Here is a 19,683-nt window from a genome sequence, read left to right on the forward strand (position 1 = left end):
TTGTATTCAAAGCTATATGTGAGAGTATTGGATGATTTCAGCCATCCCGAAGATGGTTTGGACCTTTTTGGCGGAACTATTCTCAAGTGTTGGGTCTTCGGAATCCAAGGGGATCCAATGCCTCGGGTAGGACTCTCGGCTTTTGGCCGGAAGCCCGTCATTATAGATATGGGGAGGATGATTCCATAATTTCTTGGTCTCAGTCCTAACAGGCGGGTTCAGCTTACACCTGTGCCTCTATATCTGTTTTGATGCTATCCTTCGGGTAGGGTATGGAGTGGACCATCTGCGAAGTATACTCTCATTGTGCTGATAGTGGAGAGTGCAAATTTCCTTTCTGACGTGTGATGGCCTAACATTCTCGAGCAGGTACATCAAACTAACCCTTTTCTCTCTCTCTTGTCTAATGGATTCTTTAAGTAACGAACCCCCATCCCCTGGATACGTTGACTCTCCCCCGGCACTGTTGACGACCTCTGCTAATGTGATAAGGGAAAGTTCTGTTGATGACCTCGGAACGGGAAAGGACCTTTCTACTGATATTTCAAAATCGAGTAATTTGGGTAACACGAGGAAACTTCGAATCCTTCATGTTACACAAATTTCAATAGAGACAAATTATGATGATCTATGTAGAGCATTTGAATGCTATGGATGCATAAAAGAAATAAGGATGAAACTTGAAGCTGGAACTTGGGATTCATGGATATCTTATAGTAGTTATGACGAAGCATTTGGTGCAGTAAGTAACTTGAATGATATTAAAATTAATAACTTGAATGTCGCGGCTGCTCTCTGCGATAAGGTACCAAAAGATTTGGATGTGTATAGGCCTGCCGATTGGTTGGAAAAAGACGCAGATTTAGTTATACCCTACCAGAGAAATCCAAAACCACCGATGTGGCTTATAGCTGAATCAAAGGGGGTTACAGGGAATTATTTTAAAATATGCAAATTGATTCAGAAAAAAGTAGAAACTATTGCACCAGGCGATATATCTCGTTTCGGAAAAAATAGTTTCCTTATCCATGCCAAATCCAGTACACAGTCGGTAATATTGTCCAATATGAAAATAAGTAATGATGACATTGTTAGATGTCAAACCCCACCTAAATTTTAGCTACGGAAGGGGCGTAGTTTTTAACAGAGATCTATATGATTTTACAGAGGAGATACTGGCCATGTGTCCATTAAATGTATGGAAAGTTCACAAAGTCCAGGATGCTGATGTACCTTTTCATATTATTATCGAGAACGAAAGGATTAAAGTAAGACCCTTCAAGCAGAAGCCATTGCAATGCTTTAATTGTTTTAAATTTGGGCACCCGTCCAAAGTTTGCAAAAATGAGAAGATGTGTGGTATTTGCTCCAAATCTTACCATGGAGTGTGTGTACTTGGAGCCAGGTGTTTAAATTGCAGCTCGAATCACAAATCCACAGACAAGAGCTGCGAGCTATATAAGTTGGAGGAAGCTGCCCTCAACAAATCAAACTTAGAACATATAAGTGTGACCCATGCCAAAAGATTATTAAATAAATCAAATACATATGCTAAGGCATTAAAATCAAAACAACCTAGCGCTGCCAATAGCTCAAAAAAAAGTATACTATCTGACAAAATGTCAAATAACGAGGTAACCATATTACCTCCTGAGGCTTTACCACAGTGTATTAACACTAGGTCATTGCCCATTGCTGTACAGACTTCAGCCGCCATTACAAAAAATAATACAAACCTCTCTCAGGCCATGTCCTTGCCTGATCTGATGGAGGTTCCACTTGAGACTAACTTACCTGATGCACCTGTAGTGGGAAAGGTGCAAAAACCTTGAATCCCACCATCTATTAATCGTAAAAGAGAGAGACCTCCATCTCTCTCTCCACCCTCCATTAGAAACGTTAAGGTTATGACATCAAATAAATTTGATGTTTTGTCTGTTGATGTTTCTAATCAACCAGAAGATAAACTGAATAAATCAGAAATTCAAGTTGAGGTACACCATCCACCTCAACAAATAGATCAAAAGGATACAAAGAAAAACAAACGTAAAACCTAGCATAACAAGACCACCTCTGAAGAAACTTACAGGTAATAATGTTAGATTAAAAACTGCTAATGGGAAGACCTCATCCAAGATGTCTTCCAGAAATAATCCATAGTTTTCTCCTCCATTTTGCAATGGAACTGTCAGGGTTTGAGGGCGAAATATGAAGAACTTAAGCTCCTAATTCATGAGCATTCCCCCATAATTGTATGTCTACAGGAAAGTATGCTTGATTCTAACACTCCTAGTCCTCGAGAGTATGTTAGCTATAGAACACCATATAATCAACAAGCAGGGAGCCATGGCGGAAGTCTCATGTACATTCGTCGAGATGTTCCCCAAATACCTATGTCTATACGTACAACCCTGCAGGCAGTTGTTGTACAAATTGATATATGGAGAAAATATACAATATGCTCTCTGGACTTACCTCCAAATGATAATATTTTATATGATGATTTAGCAGAGGTCATTCAACAACTCCCTCAACCTTTTCTCTTACTGGGAGATATGAATGGTAGACATCCTTTATGGGGTGATGTTTTGGCCAACACAAGGGGCAATATTATCTCATCAATTGTGGAGAATGAGGATGTGGGACTCCTTAATACAGGAGAGCCCACGCACTTCCATGTTCAGACAGGTACTTTGTCATGCATTGACCTTTCAATTGCAAGCTCTAACTGCCTTCTTGATTTTGATTGGAGGCCATTAGATGATTGGCATACTAGTGATCATGCACCAATCATTATAAACACCAACAAGGGTTCACCTTTGCAAAGATTGCCACGTTGGAATCTAGACAAGGCAGACTGGGTTAAATTTTCTGAGCTAAGTGAAATCGAAGGGAGAGCAGAACAGTTTGAAAGTATTGATGATGCCATAGACCTACTGAATGGAACTCTTCATACAGCAGGAATCAATTCGATTCCCAAAACCACAGGACTATTCAAAAGACGACCAGTCCCTTGATGGTCCTCAGAATTAACAGCCTTGCACAGAGCCACCAGAAAATCCCTGACTAGATTGCGTAGACGCTGTACTGATGAAAATTTGATATCGTACAAAAAGTGTAGAGCACAGTTCCGTCGTGCCATGAAAGAAGCTAGACGCCAATCTTGGGTGGCTTTTGTTTCCTCCATTAATAGTAGAACACCACCATCTTCTGTATGGAGGAAAATAAAAAAAAAAAAAGGCAAATTTACCCCGAACCCACCACCAGTGTTGAAAGTAAATGGTCAGTTTGTGACTGAAGGAAATGAAGTTAGCAATACCCTGGCAGACCATTTTTCAAATATATCGTGCAAGAGTGTAGCAGCTCCTGGTCACCAGTACAGGAGCATTGAAGAAAAGAAAATTTTAAATTTTGCAACAGGAAGGGAAGAATCGTATAATTCTCTTTTTACTGAAAGAGAACTTGATTCCGCACTCGCTACTTGCAACGATACAGCTCCTGGACCCGATGGAATTCCATATGCAATGGTTAAACATGTACATTTTAATACAAAGTTATTTATTTTAAGTATTATTAATAGAATATGGCATGATCATAGTTACCCAAGTGTTTGGGAACTAGCCATTATTTTAGCCTTTTTAAAACCCGGTAAGGACAAGTTTTTAGCAGCAAGCTATCGACCTATTGCATTGACTTCGTGTTTATGTAAAATCATGGAGAAGATGGTCAATGTAAGGTTGATGTGGTACCTTGAAAAGAAGGGTATTTCATCACCGATTCAATGTGGATTCAGAAAAATGCACTCAACAACTGATGTGTTAATAAGACTTCCTCTATTTGTGAAGCCTTTGCTTCCAAACAGCACCATGTGACAGTTTTTTTCGACCTTGAAAAGGCATATGATACCACATGGAGATATGGTATACTTAAAACCATTCATGAAATCAGATTGAGAGGAGAGCTGCCACTATTTATTCAGGCATTTATTTCACATAAAGTTTTTCAAGTGAGAGTTGGGGAAGCTCTATCAGAGAGTAAGTGCCAGGAAGAAAGAGTTCCTCAGGGTAGTGTGCTGAGTGTAACCCTTTTTGCACTAGCAATTAATGGGATATCCTCAGTCATTCCCCGGGATGTTCTCTCAACATTATTTGTGGATGATCTCTCCTATCATTTGCTGGAGCCAGAATGGCAACGGTTGAGAGAAAACTACAGCTCTCAATTGACAAAATTATCCAGTGGGCCGATATGAATGGATTTAAGTTCTCGACAAGTAAAACTACTATTGTACATTTCTGTCGTATCCGGGGAGCACATCCAGACCCGGATATATACATTAAAGGTCAACGAATCCCATGTGTATCGGAAACCAAATTTTTAGGTTTGATATTTGATTGTAGACTTACATGGGTTTCTCATCTAAAAGCGCTAAAAGCTAAATGTGTTGAAGCTCTGAATATTTTAAAAGTATTGTCCCATACATCATGGGGGGCAGACCGCAATACTATTTTAAAATTATACAAGGCCTTGATATTTTCCAAAATTAGTTATGGTTGTGAAATATACTCTTCAGCCACCCCAAGCCGGTTGAAAATATTAGATTCAATACATCATGCAGGTATTAGATTGTCCACGGGAGCATTCAGAACATCACCTATCCCAAGTCTCCTTGTTGATGCTGGAGAATTACCACTAGGCCTTTACCGGATGTCTTCTATTCTTCGGTATTGGTTTAGATTGCAAAGACTCCCTAATTCTTTAGCCTTCCAGACTGCAAGCCTTGTAAGGCACCCAACATACTTTGAAATGCACCCAAAATCTCCTCAACCCTATGGCTTTCGGGTGAAACAATTATTAAACAGTCTGGATATAATTAGATGTAAGGTACTTCCATTCAAGGTATCATCAACGCCTCCATGGAAATTACCAGAGATATCTTTTTGTAAATATTTTATAGGAGATAAGAATATGTCAGACCTAGAAGCCAGGTCTCTTTTTTTTTATGAACATGTTAAAGGATCAACTTTTATCTATACTGATGGCTCCAAATCTGATGCTGGCAGTGGATTTGAGGTACATAGTGATGGTTTTAATTGTAGAGGTGCACTTCCTCTGACCGCTTCCATATTTACTGCCGAACTGTATGGCATATTAACCGCTATTGAGAAAATAGCATTGGAGAAGGAGGGTAATTTTACAATTTTTAGTGATGCAAGGAGTGTCCTTCAAGCTATAGAAGTTTTTAATTCTAATAACCCTCTAGTTTTAAAGATTTTAGGATGGCTTTTTATTATTGGACGGAGAGGTATAACAGTTCAATTTTGTTGGGTTATAGCACATGTAGGTGTGTGTGGGAATGAGAAGCCAGATTCACTGGCTAAGAATGCTGCATCCGAGTTGCTGCCAAGAAGGTATCCCATTCCCTGTAATGATTTCTTGCCTGACATCAAGAAATTGGTTTGCAATAAATGGCAACAGCAATGGGATAGCCTAGATGGGAATAAAATGCGAGAGGTAACAAATGTCATATCTCCTTGGAGGTATAATATGATGCCCCGAAAATGGGAGACGTCTCTTTGTCGTCTCCGTATTGGTCACACTCGGTTGACACGTGAGTTTCTGCTGAAGGGCCAACACCAACCGTATTGTGACGACTGTTTAGTACCTCTAACAGTGAGGCATTTGTTGACCAAATGCCCCAATTATAACAACTTAAGGAATAGATATTTGTTTGAGGCTCGAGGTGAGGGTGGCAGGTTCATCCTTGCCAAGATTCTTGGACATGATGTGTCCTATGCAAGTGGCATCTTTAGATTTATTTCAGAAGCAGGTCTTCTGAAAAATATTTAACTTTTATGACATTCAACTTTTATGATGTTAATTGAATACTAATATATATATATATATATATATAATTTTTTTTTTTTTTTTTTTTTTTTTTTCTCCATAAACTAAATGATATCGGCGTCAATGACCTTAGATGTCAGGGTGCCTGAAAACTTTAAATCAATCAATCAATCAATCAATCGTTCGAGAAATCCTCAGGCATAGGGGCTCCACTTCCATTCCCTCTTTAACTCGCAAGCCTTCAACTTCTTTCCTTTCTCTCCCATTGAACTTACCTTTGCCCCAATTTGGATCCGTGTTTTTTGCCCTGCCTGTATGCTAATATATAGTAGTTGCTGTATAAGAATAGAAACTTTGACTTACTTTTGGCCTTGCCAAGGACCTTCCTCATAGTTAAGTACATTATTATCATTATTTTTATTACTATTGTTATTATTATTATTGATATTGTTTTTGTTATGGTCATGGTTACTGTTATCGTTATGGTTATTTATCATTAATTATCATTTATTATTTATTATTTCTTGCTATGCTACAACCCTAGTTGGAAAAGCAGGATGCTATAAGCCCAAGGGCTCCAACAGGAAAATAGCCCAGTGAGGAAAGGAAATAATGAAATAAACTTCAAAAGAACTAATTAACAATTGAAATAAAATGTTTTAAGAACAGTAACAACATTGAAATAAATCTTATATTTATAAACTAGGAAAACGTTAGAAAAAAAAGATTAAGAGAATTATGGTATAGTGTGCCTGAGTGTACCCTCAAGCAAGACAACTTTACCCCCAGACAGTGGAAGATCATGTTACAGAGGCTATGACATTACCCATGAGTAGAGAACAGTGCTTTGATTTGGGAGTGTCTTCCTAGAAGAGCTGCTTACTATAGCTGGAGTGTCTCTTCTACCCCTACCAAGAAGAATCGTTTGGTAATCCTGATATTGTCAGGTGTATGAGGACAGAGGAGAATATGTAAAGAATAGATCAGACTATTCAGTGTACTGTATGTGTAGGCAAAGCAAAAATTAGCTAAACCTGACAACTTTTAACTATATTAAGTACTCCCACCTAGTACCCCTTACTCAGTTTGCCAGTAGTTCACCTACTCGCCTTCAACACCATTGGGACAAACTGAATGCTTTTGTCTTCTCCCATTACACTTGATTCTCTGAATGGTTTTTAGGTGGCTGCGAGACAAGTGATATACCAATCTGCTGGGCCTCCTGGTCGAGGTCCTTAAAAGGATACCTCCTTGGCCCATTCATCTGTTAGCCTCATTTGCAAAGGTAGTGTGAGTCTGCAGTTGTTGTGCTTCATGGCTGGAGACTTATCAAGCATCTCGTCTGAATGTGAGACTTCTTACTGGACTACACAAGATATCTTTATACATAGATGTTAATTGGAATTTGTTCCGACACTACAAACCGTACGCTATTTATCAGGGGTTATCTTTGGGTTAAGCGTGAAGACTAACCATGAGGACTTTTAAGTGAGGTGGCCACTACCCAAACTACTAGATAGAGGGTTAGTGAGGAGTAGCGGTGGTTTCCTGCTATCCCTCTCACTCGCACACCAGTGAATCAGTCACCGGTTTTCTTTTGGCTTGAAGAGAACGGATGTGTCCGCTCTCTGCTCTCAGAAGACTTGGCCATTTTATTCATATTCATTTTTTTTTTCTTTTCAGGTGTGCCTGTTCCTTCTTCTGCGTTCTCATGTGGCCTTGTCCAGGACCTTGTGGCAACTTCGTCTTCCGTTGTGACCAACCCCCATTCGTTTCGTCTACTGTTCCCAGCTTCGGACCCTCAGGCTCTCTGGCAAGATGCATTTCAACAACGATGGGACAACATAGATGTGTATGCCTTTCCCCCCTGTTTGTCTGATGCAAGGGGGCTCAACAAGACCAGAGCATCCAACAGCCTCTTCATGATACTCATAGCTCCGCTATGTCATCATGCAGAGTGGTTCCCGGACTTTCGGCAGATCCTAACAGAGCTTTTAAGAGAACTACCTCCACACAAGATTTACTCAAACAACCACACACGAACATATACCACAAGACAGTAGCTTCTCTTCACCTTCACACCTGGAGACTATCCAGTATCTTCTCTCACAGAGAGGCTTTTCGCAACAACTTACGAGAAGGATGGCTGGATACCTGCGAGTGGACTGTCTTCTGTTGTTAGTGTCGTGGAAGGTGCATCTCTTTCCCTCTATGCCTCTATTCCAACAATAGCAGCGTTCCTTGTATACTTTCGGGAGGAAAAGTTCCTCTCGGTCTAGGCGGTGAAAGGCTACCACTCAGCCTTAACCATGGCCTTTAAACTGAAATGAGTTAATCTTTCCTCTTCATTGGAGTTGTCTTTACTCATAAGAAGTTATGAGCTCACCTGCCCCTAGTCAGAAGTTGACCTCCTTTTGGAATGTGGTTCATGTCCTTCAGTCGTTGAAGGGTGCTCCCTATAAACCATTACACTAGGCAACAGATTGCCACCACAGTTTAAAGACTGTGTTCCTACTCGTGTCGGCTTCGGTCAAGAGAGTTTGTGAACTTCATGGTCTATCCTATGACATTCCCCATCCAAACATAGGGGAAGTGACACCCAGCTTTTTCCCTGAGTTTATTGCCAAGACTCAAAATCCGTGAGTAGCGGATCCTAGATTTGGGCCCTTTTGCATTGGCAGTCTTCGTTCTGTAACCGATGATTCAGGTTACTTTGCCCAGTGAGGAGTTTGAGGTACTGTAATACCTTAAACGCAGTGCAACAGCTCACCCCCGAGTGTCTCTTCATCAGCACAGGGGAGGTCAAAAGGAGGGTCATAAAAAACACAATTTCAGCGTGGATTCGCAGGGTCATTGACCATGCAGTAAATCCTGACCTTCCTCCTCCCCGTCAACATGGAGCTCATGACATTAGGGGTATAAGCACATCGCAGGCGTTCAAACGTAACTACTCTGTGGTGCAGGTACTATAAGCGTGTGTGTGGAAGCATCGGACGACCTTCACCGCCTACTACCTGCAAGCTGTGGCCCACAGGAATATGGAGACATTCTCCATTGGTCCTGTAGTGGCTGCACAACAAGTGGTTTAGAATGTCTGAGGCTCCTTGATGGACAAGTTCCGTAGCAGATGGTTGAGGGCATAGATTACCTGGAATTAGTCTGGGATGAATGTGTAAGAATGAGGGTTTCTTTCTTTCATCTTCCCCTTTCTCTGCACGCTAGCCACACCTTTCTGCAGGTAGTAAGCATTTCCTTTGTGTAACTTAGCATAGATTTCATACTTGTCTACGTCCCCGATGCTCCCCGCGAGGGTGGTATTGGGAAACATCTATGTCTCATATCAACAATCCTATTTAGCTTGGAATATTCTTACCTAGACAGTCACATTGCTAGTTTTTCACAAACACACAGGCTGTCCAGGCCGCTATCTGTGCATTGCACGAATATTTTAGCGAGGTGTAAGGTTTTTCTCCGTTACATGTCAAGGCTGTATGTGAAAACCCTGGGTCAATGTCCAAGCCAGTGGTCGGACTTCCACTCTCCTAATAGGCGAGTCATCCCTAATGAATAGCATAAGGTTTGTAGAGTGTCAGAACAAATAACAAATTTGAAAGTAAATTGTATTTTTCCTAACGATACAAACCTGTTGCTATTTATACAAATTGTCCCGCCATCACCTGGCTCCCAAGACCTGCTTGCAATCAAAAAGTTACTCGGATTCACTGGCTTGTGAGTGAAAGAGGGGTAACTGCTAATACTCCTCACTACCCTCCGCTAACTGCAGTTTGGGTAGTTGCCTCTTCACGTAAAAGTCTTAATGGCTAGTCTTCCAGCTTTGCCGAAAGATAATCCCTAATAAATAGCTACAGGTTTGTATTATTAGGACAATACAAATCACTTTAAAATTTGTCAATTTTGCAATACTATATCGTATTCTTATGCTCTGATTATTGAAAGATCTCTGCAACCCCAATGTTGAGCACTACTTTTCACCTACCGAGTGAATCTCGCTTCCAGTTTAAGAGAAAGGTTTGTATAATTTTTTCTAATAAGGAGCAGTGATTTGCAAAAAGATGATAATTTTTATTTTCACAAACTTGATTTATTGTAAATTTTCCACTAACCAACTTCATATTTGTCCTCATGACTGAGGGATCAGCTAGGTGAATATACTGATAATTGCTCAGTACTGTAGCCTACTCTGGTTACCGTCTCTAATTCTGAACCAGTTTCAAGCTAAAGATACTCCTAATGTAAGGTGAAGGTTCATACTGCATAACTATTAAAATGGTATTCCCTTCCAAAAAAAAAAAAAAAAAAAAAAAAAACTAGAGATTTTAGTGTACTGTACTGTAATGTTCAATGTAACTGAATCAGATTTGTACCAAACGTGGAACCTTTAAATTTAGATTTTTCATGTTACCCTTAAGAAATTTAACCTAAAGGCATTTGGTCCTAATCTAATGCCACTCAATCTTGCATAAACTTGCTTAGTGTTCTAAATGCTACGGGTTAAAAGGATTTATTTCCAATTTGACATGTTTCCTAATGTGGGGAATTTGCAAATGGAAAGCTTTTTGTTTTCATTGCTGTTTCAACTCTTCCTTGATTATAACAATAGGTAGCTGTAACTAAATGAAGGCACTGTATAGATTGGTAGTTGGATGGCTTGTAATTCTACTAATGTCATTTACCTATTATTTTATAGGGTCATCAAAATGAAGACTTGGATTATGTTAGTATTTTTAGTGCTCTTGCTACTCTTTGTAAGTGCCTTTGTTGGAATGGGGTCGTGGCACATGGCTTATGAAGAAGCGAAATTCCATGGAGCCATTCGAGAAGAGAAAACTAAGGAGGCAGGAAAGACTTGGTGTAATAAATGTGAGTGATTGCTCTTATACAGTTTACAGGTATCAGTGAAACTGATAATTTTTCTTTATGATATAGTTACTGTTTGCAAGTTTTTCATTTGAAATGCATGTAAATAACAAATAATGTGAAGAAGTGGAGTTTCACTCTTTCCATGTTCTTCATAAATTCACTTGATTATAATCATATAAAATCATTGTTTTCTGTGTTGTGTTGTGTATGCTGCTGTAGAAAATTACAGTAGGGCCTTCATGTAATAAAGTTCTTTGGTCCAGCCTCTATGGCAGATGTCTTAAAATCTAGTAATTGATTTTGCCACTTAAGAGCTTTCTGTGATTAACCAGGGATTAATTATCTGTAGCTGGGTGCACTTGTGACATCAAGGAATGCTGCCAGAAAAAAATGGAACTATTACTGCTGTAGTCCTAGCTTTTCTTGTCTGTTGCATGTAGATCCATACATAGTTGATAAAATTAATCATAGACTTTGCTACAACAGAAACTGTATATTCTCAGTTCAATTGAAAATAACTTTTTCTATTTTACTGTTTTTCATGAATTCTACAATTGAGATCTTTTTGTTTAGCAGTGATTAGATTCTTTTCTCATTTTTTTCTAGTTTTCCTTCTGACATGCTTTTGGGTTAGATTAGCTAATCACGTGCCAATTATTTGAGAGATGAATAATTGTGGGATGCAAAAGCTATATTTGTTTATTAGTACAGTATATGTGACCAGTGGGTAAAGCCAGTTCAAGCAACTTTGAGTGAAAACTAAGGATAACATTGTTCATAAATAAGAATAATTTCTATTTATTCTAGTACTTTGTTGAAGGATAACACACTCAATCATCTGTAACAAAAAAGTAACTTGTAAATTGAGCTTCACAAAGATGTTACGGTTGAGTTTATGATTACAGTACTGTACATACATACATCATAGCCCTTTAGAATTAATTTGTAATTCTGGCTTATTTTATTTGATAGTTGTAGAAAAGGTACTAAAGGAACAAATGGAAAAGTTGAAGGATATTCAAGAAGCTCATCATCAGAAGAGAAAAATTAAGATTGGGACAATTGGTCTTAGCGTCCATGGCTCTGCTATCGTTATGGAAGCAGTTAAAGATATGATGAAGGACAATCTTTCAAACTACCATATTGATGTGGTTTCATCTCTGCAGTCAAATGTATGTTATTTTTATTTTGTGTGTATCAGTGAATATTGGATTTTTTCCTAACAGGAAGTGATTTTACTATTGTGTTTAATGGTAATAATTAGTTATGTACTTATGCTACGTACTACACATTAACACAATTTGGAATTAAAAGGCTTGATACATATCTTGATTATTGAAGTACTACCCAGAATTTTGGAAACCTCTGTGTAATTAATTAGTACTACTAGCTTTGAATCCATTCACTCCTTGTCCATGCAGATGGTCAATGTAAGCAGCAGTAGTTCCTACATGAATACAAAACCTTGTACTGTAATTGGAGTACTGTATGCTTTTAGCAAAGCTGAATTCTGCTGCAAAACCTTTAAAAAGTTGGCGGTAGTTGTTGCAGGTTGTCAGTCCCCACCCAACTGGGCACTGAGCTCTCACTTTGCTTTCAGCCTCCTGAGAGTAGAGACTTACTCCCTGTGTCATCAACTGACTCTTTTAATCTTTGTATTTTCTTTTAGATTATTGTTGGCTGTTTGTTGTGTGTGAGGGTTATTTTCATAGCTTTCCTGTTGCTGTCTATTCCCTTGTAAATGAGAAGTGCCTTCTACCCCGAGTTAAAGGGGGCTGCTGGTGTTCTCGTCAGTATCATTATCCGGGGTTGGGAAAGGGATTAGAAACACATCGCCTGGCTGTACTCTCTCCATGCAGTTCCTTATTGGAAATATTTGTGCTCATTTCAAATGAAATGTTCAGTATATTTTGACTATGAACATTGTAGGTAGTGCCTCTATTGGATTATGTGAGGTTAGAATGACAATTTATTCTCTGTTTATAGGGTAGTGTATTTTTTTGTTAAAGGTTTTTGGCTCAGGAACTCATCAAGTTTGGATCCAAATCATATGTAAACCTTGTAAATTGAGGTTTTAGATATTAGGAGTAAACCTACATCTCTGAAATTTTGCATATAAGTTTCCTTTGAAAGAATTATAAAGATAATTAAATAACATCCTGTTGGGTGTTAGATTGGTATTATCTTGAGCAATTCCTGACTTTGTTATAGAGATTATGGGTCTCTAAATCCTATGCTGGCTGCTAATGTGGCCCTCTAGAAACATTGAGTAGTTACTGGTTTATACATATAAAGTTTTTGTTGATCTATCTCATTCCTTCACTGGCGTTTCACCTCCATCAGAGTGTGAGAGTCAACATTATGACCATTGGGGAGGTTCATAGAAATGAGAATTTTTATAGATTTTTTAAAAATTCTGTACTCGCCTGATTTTCATATACATGGCCACCCGCCTCTCCTCTGACTTGTGATGTCAAGGAATAAGGAATACTTGAGAAAAGGAATAGTAAGTGTGATGTCAAGGAATAAGGAATACTTGAGAAAAGGAATACGTAACTCTTAATCACTAAATTATTTTATAACTTCATGAGATGCTTGTATCTTTTGAAATGAAAGAAAAGGGAAAAAATTTAATACCTTTTTTTTTTTTTTTTTTTTTTGCATTAAAAGTTGTTAAACCAACCTTCTGGAGAAGCAACAGTATGATCATCAGGTGTATATAGAAATAAAATAATTATTAATATTCTCCCTTTGTAAATTACTGAATATTTTATTAATCATAATTAAGCTATCATGATTGCGTTGTATTTGCTTATGATTATGTGGATGTTTTGAAAATCAAACTTAACTACAAAACCACCTTTAAAATTGCTCAATGTAATTTGATTCAAGATAATTTGGTTCTTCAGTCCCTTAGTCCTGTGATGTACTTCTTTAATAAATATTTGTCTAAAGTAAAACTCCTTTATAAATTTAAGTGCTTAAATACAGCAGGTATTGTTTTTTTATGTTGTGTACATTGTCATATTTTATGTTGGATTTATTTTCATAAATTACAGAGAACAATAACAGATCAAATTCAAGAAATTAGCAAGCTATTAGATGTCCAGGTGTTTATTGGTCCAGAAAAAGAATCGGATCTGGTCCATTTGTTGGCTTGGGCAAAAACAAGACCGCATTCAAACCCCATTATTGTATTCATTACCCCAGCTGTTATAACTGGTAAGAATTTCAGTTTAGTGTCATGAGAAGTATATAATGCTTGTATGAATTTAGGTTATGTCAAACAGTATGTGCATGTTAATGAAAATACCAGTAGTCCAGAAAGTAACCAAAGTTTCCATAGTCTTGTACTACTTTGTAAGCTATTTGCTTGTATCATCATAATACAGTACTTAGTATATTTATTGACCATTCAGCTTATACATGTATACTGTACCTTGGTTTATGTCGTTTTAATTCAAGTCCGATTTGATTATATGTCATTTGTCTAAAATAATATATGGAAATAGGTAAATAAAGGTTGTCATATTGTTTGACTTTACGTCAGTTGGCCACCATTATTAGTATCACTTTAAAAGCATTAAAAGCACATAAATCATGGTACTGTACAGTAAATAAAATTAAAGATGTCTAAAATCATATATGTACATTTACAGTAAATGTTAATAGTACCAAAAAAAAAAAATCTGTGACTATTATTGTTGTAGTCGTCTTATACAGCGGTCTTTAAGAGCATAAGGCATTTTTCATTTCAGTGCCACTCACGATTCCTATGAAATTGAAATCCAGTTTAGTTTAAGCATAAATCATTACATTCTAAGAAATCATGAATTTTAAAAGCTAATTGTGCTTTATTAACTCTACCCAAAATTGGGGGAAGTGCCTTGGTATATGGATGTATGATTAACACTTTGGGCTGTATGCTTCGAAAGTTATCGAATATAAATTCATGAAAAACTCTCATTTTTTTTTTTTGAAAAATAATTGGTTTCCAGCGGGTGATCCAAGCCTTGGAGATAAATATGTCGTGAATTAACTAGGTATTGTACATTATTATTTCAGAGTTTGTTATGCTTACTATGACTAATTCTTTAATTTTCACTATTTATTCAGAGGTCCACCAGTTTGATTGGAGAGATTATGATAATTTTATATTAATCCAAATGAGGCTGCCATCATCTGCCAACTTAGTTGCAACTTCTTACCTGGTAAGTAAGAATTGATACCATTTGCATTTGGGGAAGAGAAGTTTATATCATAAGATTAATTTTATCCTATATTGTTAAGAACTTTGTGTGGTTTGTCATTGTAGTAAGATATAAAGTACCCTATGACTGTTCAGTGGTTTCTTCACAACCCTGATTTATAATTAGTCCTTAAATCACCTGACCTTCCTCATTGGATTATGCTTTTAAGTGCATTTGTCCACACACATGCTGTTTATACCTTTGAACATCTTAATGCATAAGATGTATAATCCTATTATATATAATTTAAACGGACTGGTCTAAATTTTGCTGCAATATCTGTCAATGAAAAAATACAGACTTCTTTACAAAGCTATGCAATTCTTTTCTTTGTAGAAGTATTGGTAATATGGTTAGCAGTGAAGATTATTTATATTTAACAAGTTTTTATTCCGTAAATTATATGAAGCCAGTATAAATGTTGAAATATGTAAATATGCTGATAAAGCAAAACTTATACCTCAAAGTTTTACAATATATTGATTGTCATTTGAATATTATTTCCAGTAGAAAGATAATCTATAAATCTGTGTTTCTGGTTATTGTTGAGACCTTTTCTCCGGCAAAAGCTTTCTGTGACTTGTGAAACAAATCTGTTGTTTAACCTTGCCATTGTCCCAGGTCAAGTTAATTCTCTTGAAGCCATTATTCTTCTGAACAAGAGAAAGTTTTGAATCCAGTTTTTTCAAGTTTGGTGACTAATAGGATGCTGTGTGTTGGTTATAAAGTTGGGAGTACTTTATTCTTGAAATTTTTCCTTGCAGATTCTACAATACAGTAGAGGTTATTTTGAATTATAAACATGTACCCATTTCCTTCTTTAGATGAAACAATGTTGGAGGCACAGAACTGTTTTATTAATTCCCAAATATTTGGTCCCATATTAGAACAAAATAAGATAATGTTTTAGCACAAGCTGCCTCCATAACATAAATGTTGCTTTGAGGTTTACTTCTCTTAAACCCTCATTTTATTCCTATTATTGTATAGCCTCTAGTTTTCAAGAATTTTCCAAAGTACTTACAGAGGAATCCTTACAAAACAGTGATAGATCTGAATTTCACTCTTAACATGAGGTCCGGCCGAAGTGCCAACAGGACTCGATCTTGTAGGAGAATGCTATGATGATCCTTTCCAACAGGTCCTTATAGGTGGAAGGGTTTCTCATTTTTATTAGGTTAGTGAAAGCATTCAACTCAAACTGTGGATTCTCTGTGTGATCAGAGATTGCTATCAAATTTATATCCTCTTTTGTCCAAGGAATCAATGCCTTTTTTGAGGTATCTAAACAAAGGCCCATCTTTTGTGAGTAGAGATTGCAAAATTTCCAGAGGAGAATGTGATTGAAGATTGATTCTAAATCCCAATGGCAACAGGTGTTTAAAGCCAGTTCTTGATGTTTCAATTGCAAACAGGTTTACAGATCACTAAGTTTTCCAAGGAAACTCGACAGTCATAGGATCAGCAAGGAAAGGAGATTGTATGTACCTTATTTGATAGCCTATAAGATACACAGGCATATAAGACACACCCTCATTTCAGCAGGTCAGATTCAGGAAAACAGTTTTAGTCTATTTAAGCATATATTGTTGAAAATAGTCTAGATGTACATTGCATAAGCAGAAACATATCATATATTTCCGTGCATAAAACGTCCATTAGAGCATAGGCTAGCTTTTGTTGTATACTTAAAAATCCAAAATAGATTAGATAATAACCATTTTATATCATGTTTTTGCTAAACGCACAAGATAAAACTGAAACCATAGCTTTATTTACGTTTCATCACTGATCTTAACGAACAAACGAGCGCATTTACACATTTGTGTATAAGTTAGCTTTTGCAGCAACAGATATCTTACCAAGTATTGGTTATAAAATATTAATGTTATTAATTTTGTTTTACTTATTTTATCCTTAGTAATTCAAAATAATTGAAATGGTGATTCCATATCAATTTTTTCTTAATAAATGCTGCTTTTTGTAAAGATGTTATTACAAATATTTTACTTGCCATATTCCTAAAAATTTCTACATGTCGCATAGCAGAAAGGCTATTTTATTTGTGTTTAGTCAACAATAACAAAGTACCGCTAATGACAGTATGATGTGACAGAGAAGATGGTGTTTGATTGGAGAAAGAGCGAGGATAATTGGATTCATGGTGAATTTTTTATAAAAAATAAATATGGTAATCTAAATTTCATTACTACCGTTATTAACGTTACCATTAAAATTATTGAAGGCTAAGGAAAGAGAAGGTTAAAAGATTGCTGAGAACGCAGCCATAACTTGATGTTTATGTTTTGTCAGCGGATGTTTATAAACGAAAGTTGCAGCATTTCAGTATACTGTAAATTGCTTAAATTTTAACGAATTAATTTTTAAAGCACCGGTAATAATACAATAATACTAGCAATAGAAATAAAATAAGGATGCATGGAGTTTAGTGCTGATAAAAGTACCTAGCATAAGCTGGGTTAGATTAGCCCAAGCCTACGGTAGGCCTCAAATTTTACCTACGATTTATAAGATGCAGGGCGATTTTTTGTAGCAAATATTTTGGGACAAAAGTACGTCCTATAGGCTGTCAAATACGCTATGTTTTTTATAGCCTTCTCAGATTCAAGGAGACACTTTTAAGTTTGTGAATGTTTTAAAGATATTCCTATTCAAGTGCCTGTGCTTTCTTTCTGTAGATTACCTTTATAGTATTTGTTTTTTCTTTCATTCTGCGGGTTCTCAAGGTTATGCAGATACAAAACCCCTTTAGTGCTAATATGGGAGTTATTCAACTGCCAATTCAAGTAGTTAGTTAACAGTTTAGATATATTGTTAATTGTTAAAAGATTGTTTTTAAATATTTAACTTAGCCGGTGAATATATAATAGCTGACGTCTCCGGCGGCTCGACAGAAAAACACAAAAACTCGCGAGCGATCGCTATGAAGGTTGCGGGTGTGCCCACCAGCGCCAACTATCGGCCAGATACTGCATATACATGTAAACAGCTCCAGTTCTTCTCTGTCGGTCTGATCGACAAGTTGATTCCATTACTCGCTGTTAACCTGGAGTTTTTCAACAGTCTTGGCGAAGTACTTCTTTTTGGTTTGAGCTTTCGCAGTGCAGGTGTTTTATCTTCAACTTAAACTCTTGAACTCTTTTTTGGATAGATTTAATTGTTGATGACTTTGGATTGTTTTTTGGACTTTCTTTGACTTTTCAAAATGGCTGACCCTTCTCCAATTCCTAGATTTCGTAAATGTAATGCTAGGGATTGTAATAAGCGTCTTCCAAAGGCCTCTCTCGACCCACATACTGTGTGTTCTAATTGTCGGGGTAAAACCTGTCAATTAGGAGATCGGTGTGATGAGTGCGTGGGCCTTTCGGAATTCGATTGGCTTGAGTTTGACAAGTATTCTCGTAAGCTAGAGAGAGATAGGGTGAGGAGAAGTTCCTCTAGATCGTTAGAATTTTCCTCCTCCCATGCCCCTGAACCTAATCCTTCCCCAGTAGTAGTTGTGCCTGAACCCTCTACTAGCACTCAGGAACCATCAATGCGGGATATGTTACGTGCCATTCAAGCTTTGGGCGAGAGAGTTGAGTCGTTAGCTACGGACCGTAATCAACTCATGGCGGACGTAAAAGAGTTAGTGTCAGAGTGCCACATTAGAAAATCGTGGGAAGGAAGTGATTAGTGCGCAAAGTGTTATCAGTGTTGCGACAGAGGGTTCGTCTGTTCGTGCCTGTCGTTCGCCTAGTCCGAGACCTCTTGCAAGCTCCCATGCCCCAGGGAGAAGTAATGTCGTAGGACTTATGGGTTCGAGAGGCTTTAACCAACTAACAGACGTTCCCTCTATGGTTTCAGGCGTGTCTCGTCAAGACCGCCCTTACCATAAGACGAGCGAGACGGTTTTCTCCTCGTCATCCGAAGGCTTATCGCGTAAGAAACCGTGGAGCAAGGTTTCGAGACCCTTAAAGCGAAAGTCAGTCCCTTCAGGACAGGTCCAGCGTCCTGGTTGTAGCCATTGGGACAGCTCTGACCCTGTGCAGTCATCGGAAGACTGCTCGCCGCCTAAACAGAAGCGTAACACAGGCTCCGAGAGTCTTAGTGTAGGCAATGTTTTGCAGTCACAGACGTTACCCTCGTCTCTTACAGCACCCATTCCTGTTGATCCTAAATGGGTTGTACTGCAAGACATGCAGAATAAGCTTGCCTCTCTTATGGAGGACTATTCTGCTGAGCAGGTTCACGATGATCCTCGCCGCTTAGCTGATCGAGATCCTGGCCGTCAGCCGGCCAAACGAGCCTTTGCTCGTCCTGTTGACGTTGGCGTTACAAAGTCACGTCAGTCACGTTTTGTAGAGCCTCACTCGATGTAGTCCCGTGTTGACTTTCAGCCGCATGTGGACGTTCAGCCGCTGCCGCATGCTCTTGTTGACGTTCAGGACGTTCGCCAACCAGCGAAGTTGACTTGTTTTGACGTTGAGCGTCAAGCACCGCAGTCAAGAGTTGTTTTGACTGCTCAGTCTAGGCAGTCAAGGCAGTCTCGAGTTGACGTTGAGCGTCCTCCCGCTCCTGTTGTTGTTGCTAGTCAGTCTGTTAAGCAGTTACATGACGTAGCGTCCTGGACTGCTACTGATGCTCCGGTGCGTGTGGACTCTGCTTGTCAAGCATTGCCACCAAGGCAGGTCTCTCCCTTGCTTGA

General features: G+C 38.1%; 1 protein-coding gene across 3 annotated transcripts in view; it reads left to right on the top strand.

Moving 5' to 3' along the window:
- LOC137629674 (uncharacterized) overlaps positions 1-19,683 on the top strand; it is a 127,008-nt gene that overhangs the window by 97,590 nt on the left and 9,735 nt on the right. For all 3 annotated transcript variants that reach the window (XM_068361229.1, XM_068361226.1, XM_068361228.1), the window contains exons 2-5: positions 10,553-10,725; positions 11,698-11,897; positions 13,785-13,947; positions 14,842-14,936. In XM_068361229.1, the coding sequence (XP_068217330.1) occupies positions 10,563-10,725; positions 11,698-11,897; positions 13,785-13,947; positions 14,842-14,936 (621 nt within the window). In that variant the 5' untranslated portion in view covers positions 10,553-10,562. The remainder of the gene's footprint in view (positions 1-10,552; positions 10,726-11,697; positions 11,898-13,784; positions 13,948-14,841; positions 14,937-19,683) is intronic.

Source organism: Palaemon carinicauda, chromosome 37 (genome assembly GCF_036898095.1).
Source record: "Palaemon carinicauda isolate YSFRI2023 chromosome 37, ASM3689809v2, whole genome shotgun sequence".
In the NCBI taxonomy this organism is placed as follows: domain Eukaryota; kingdom Metazoa; phylum Arthropoda; class Malacostraca; order Decapoda; family Palaemonidae; genus Palaemon; species Palaemon carinicauda.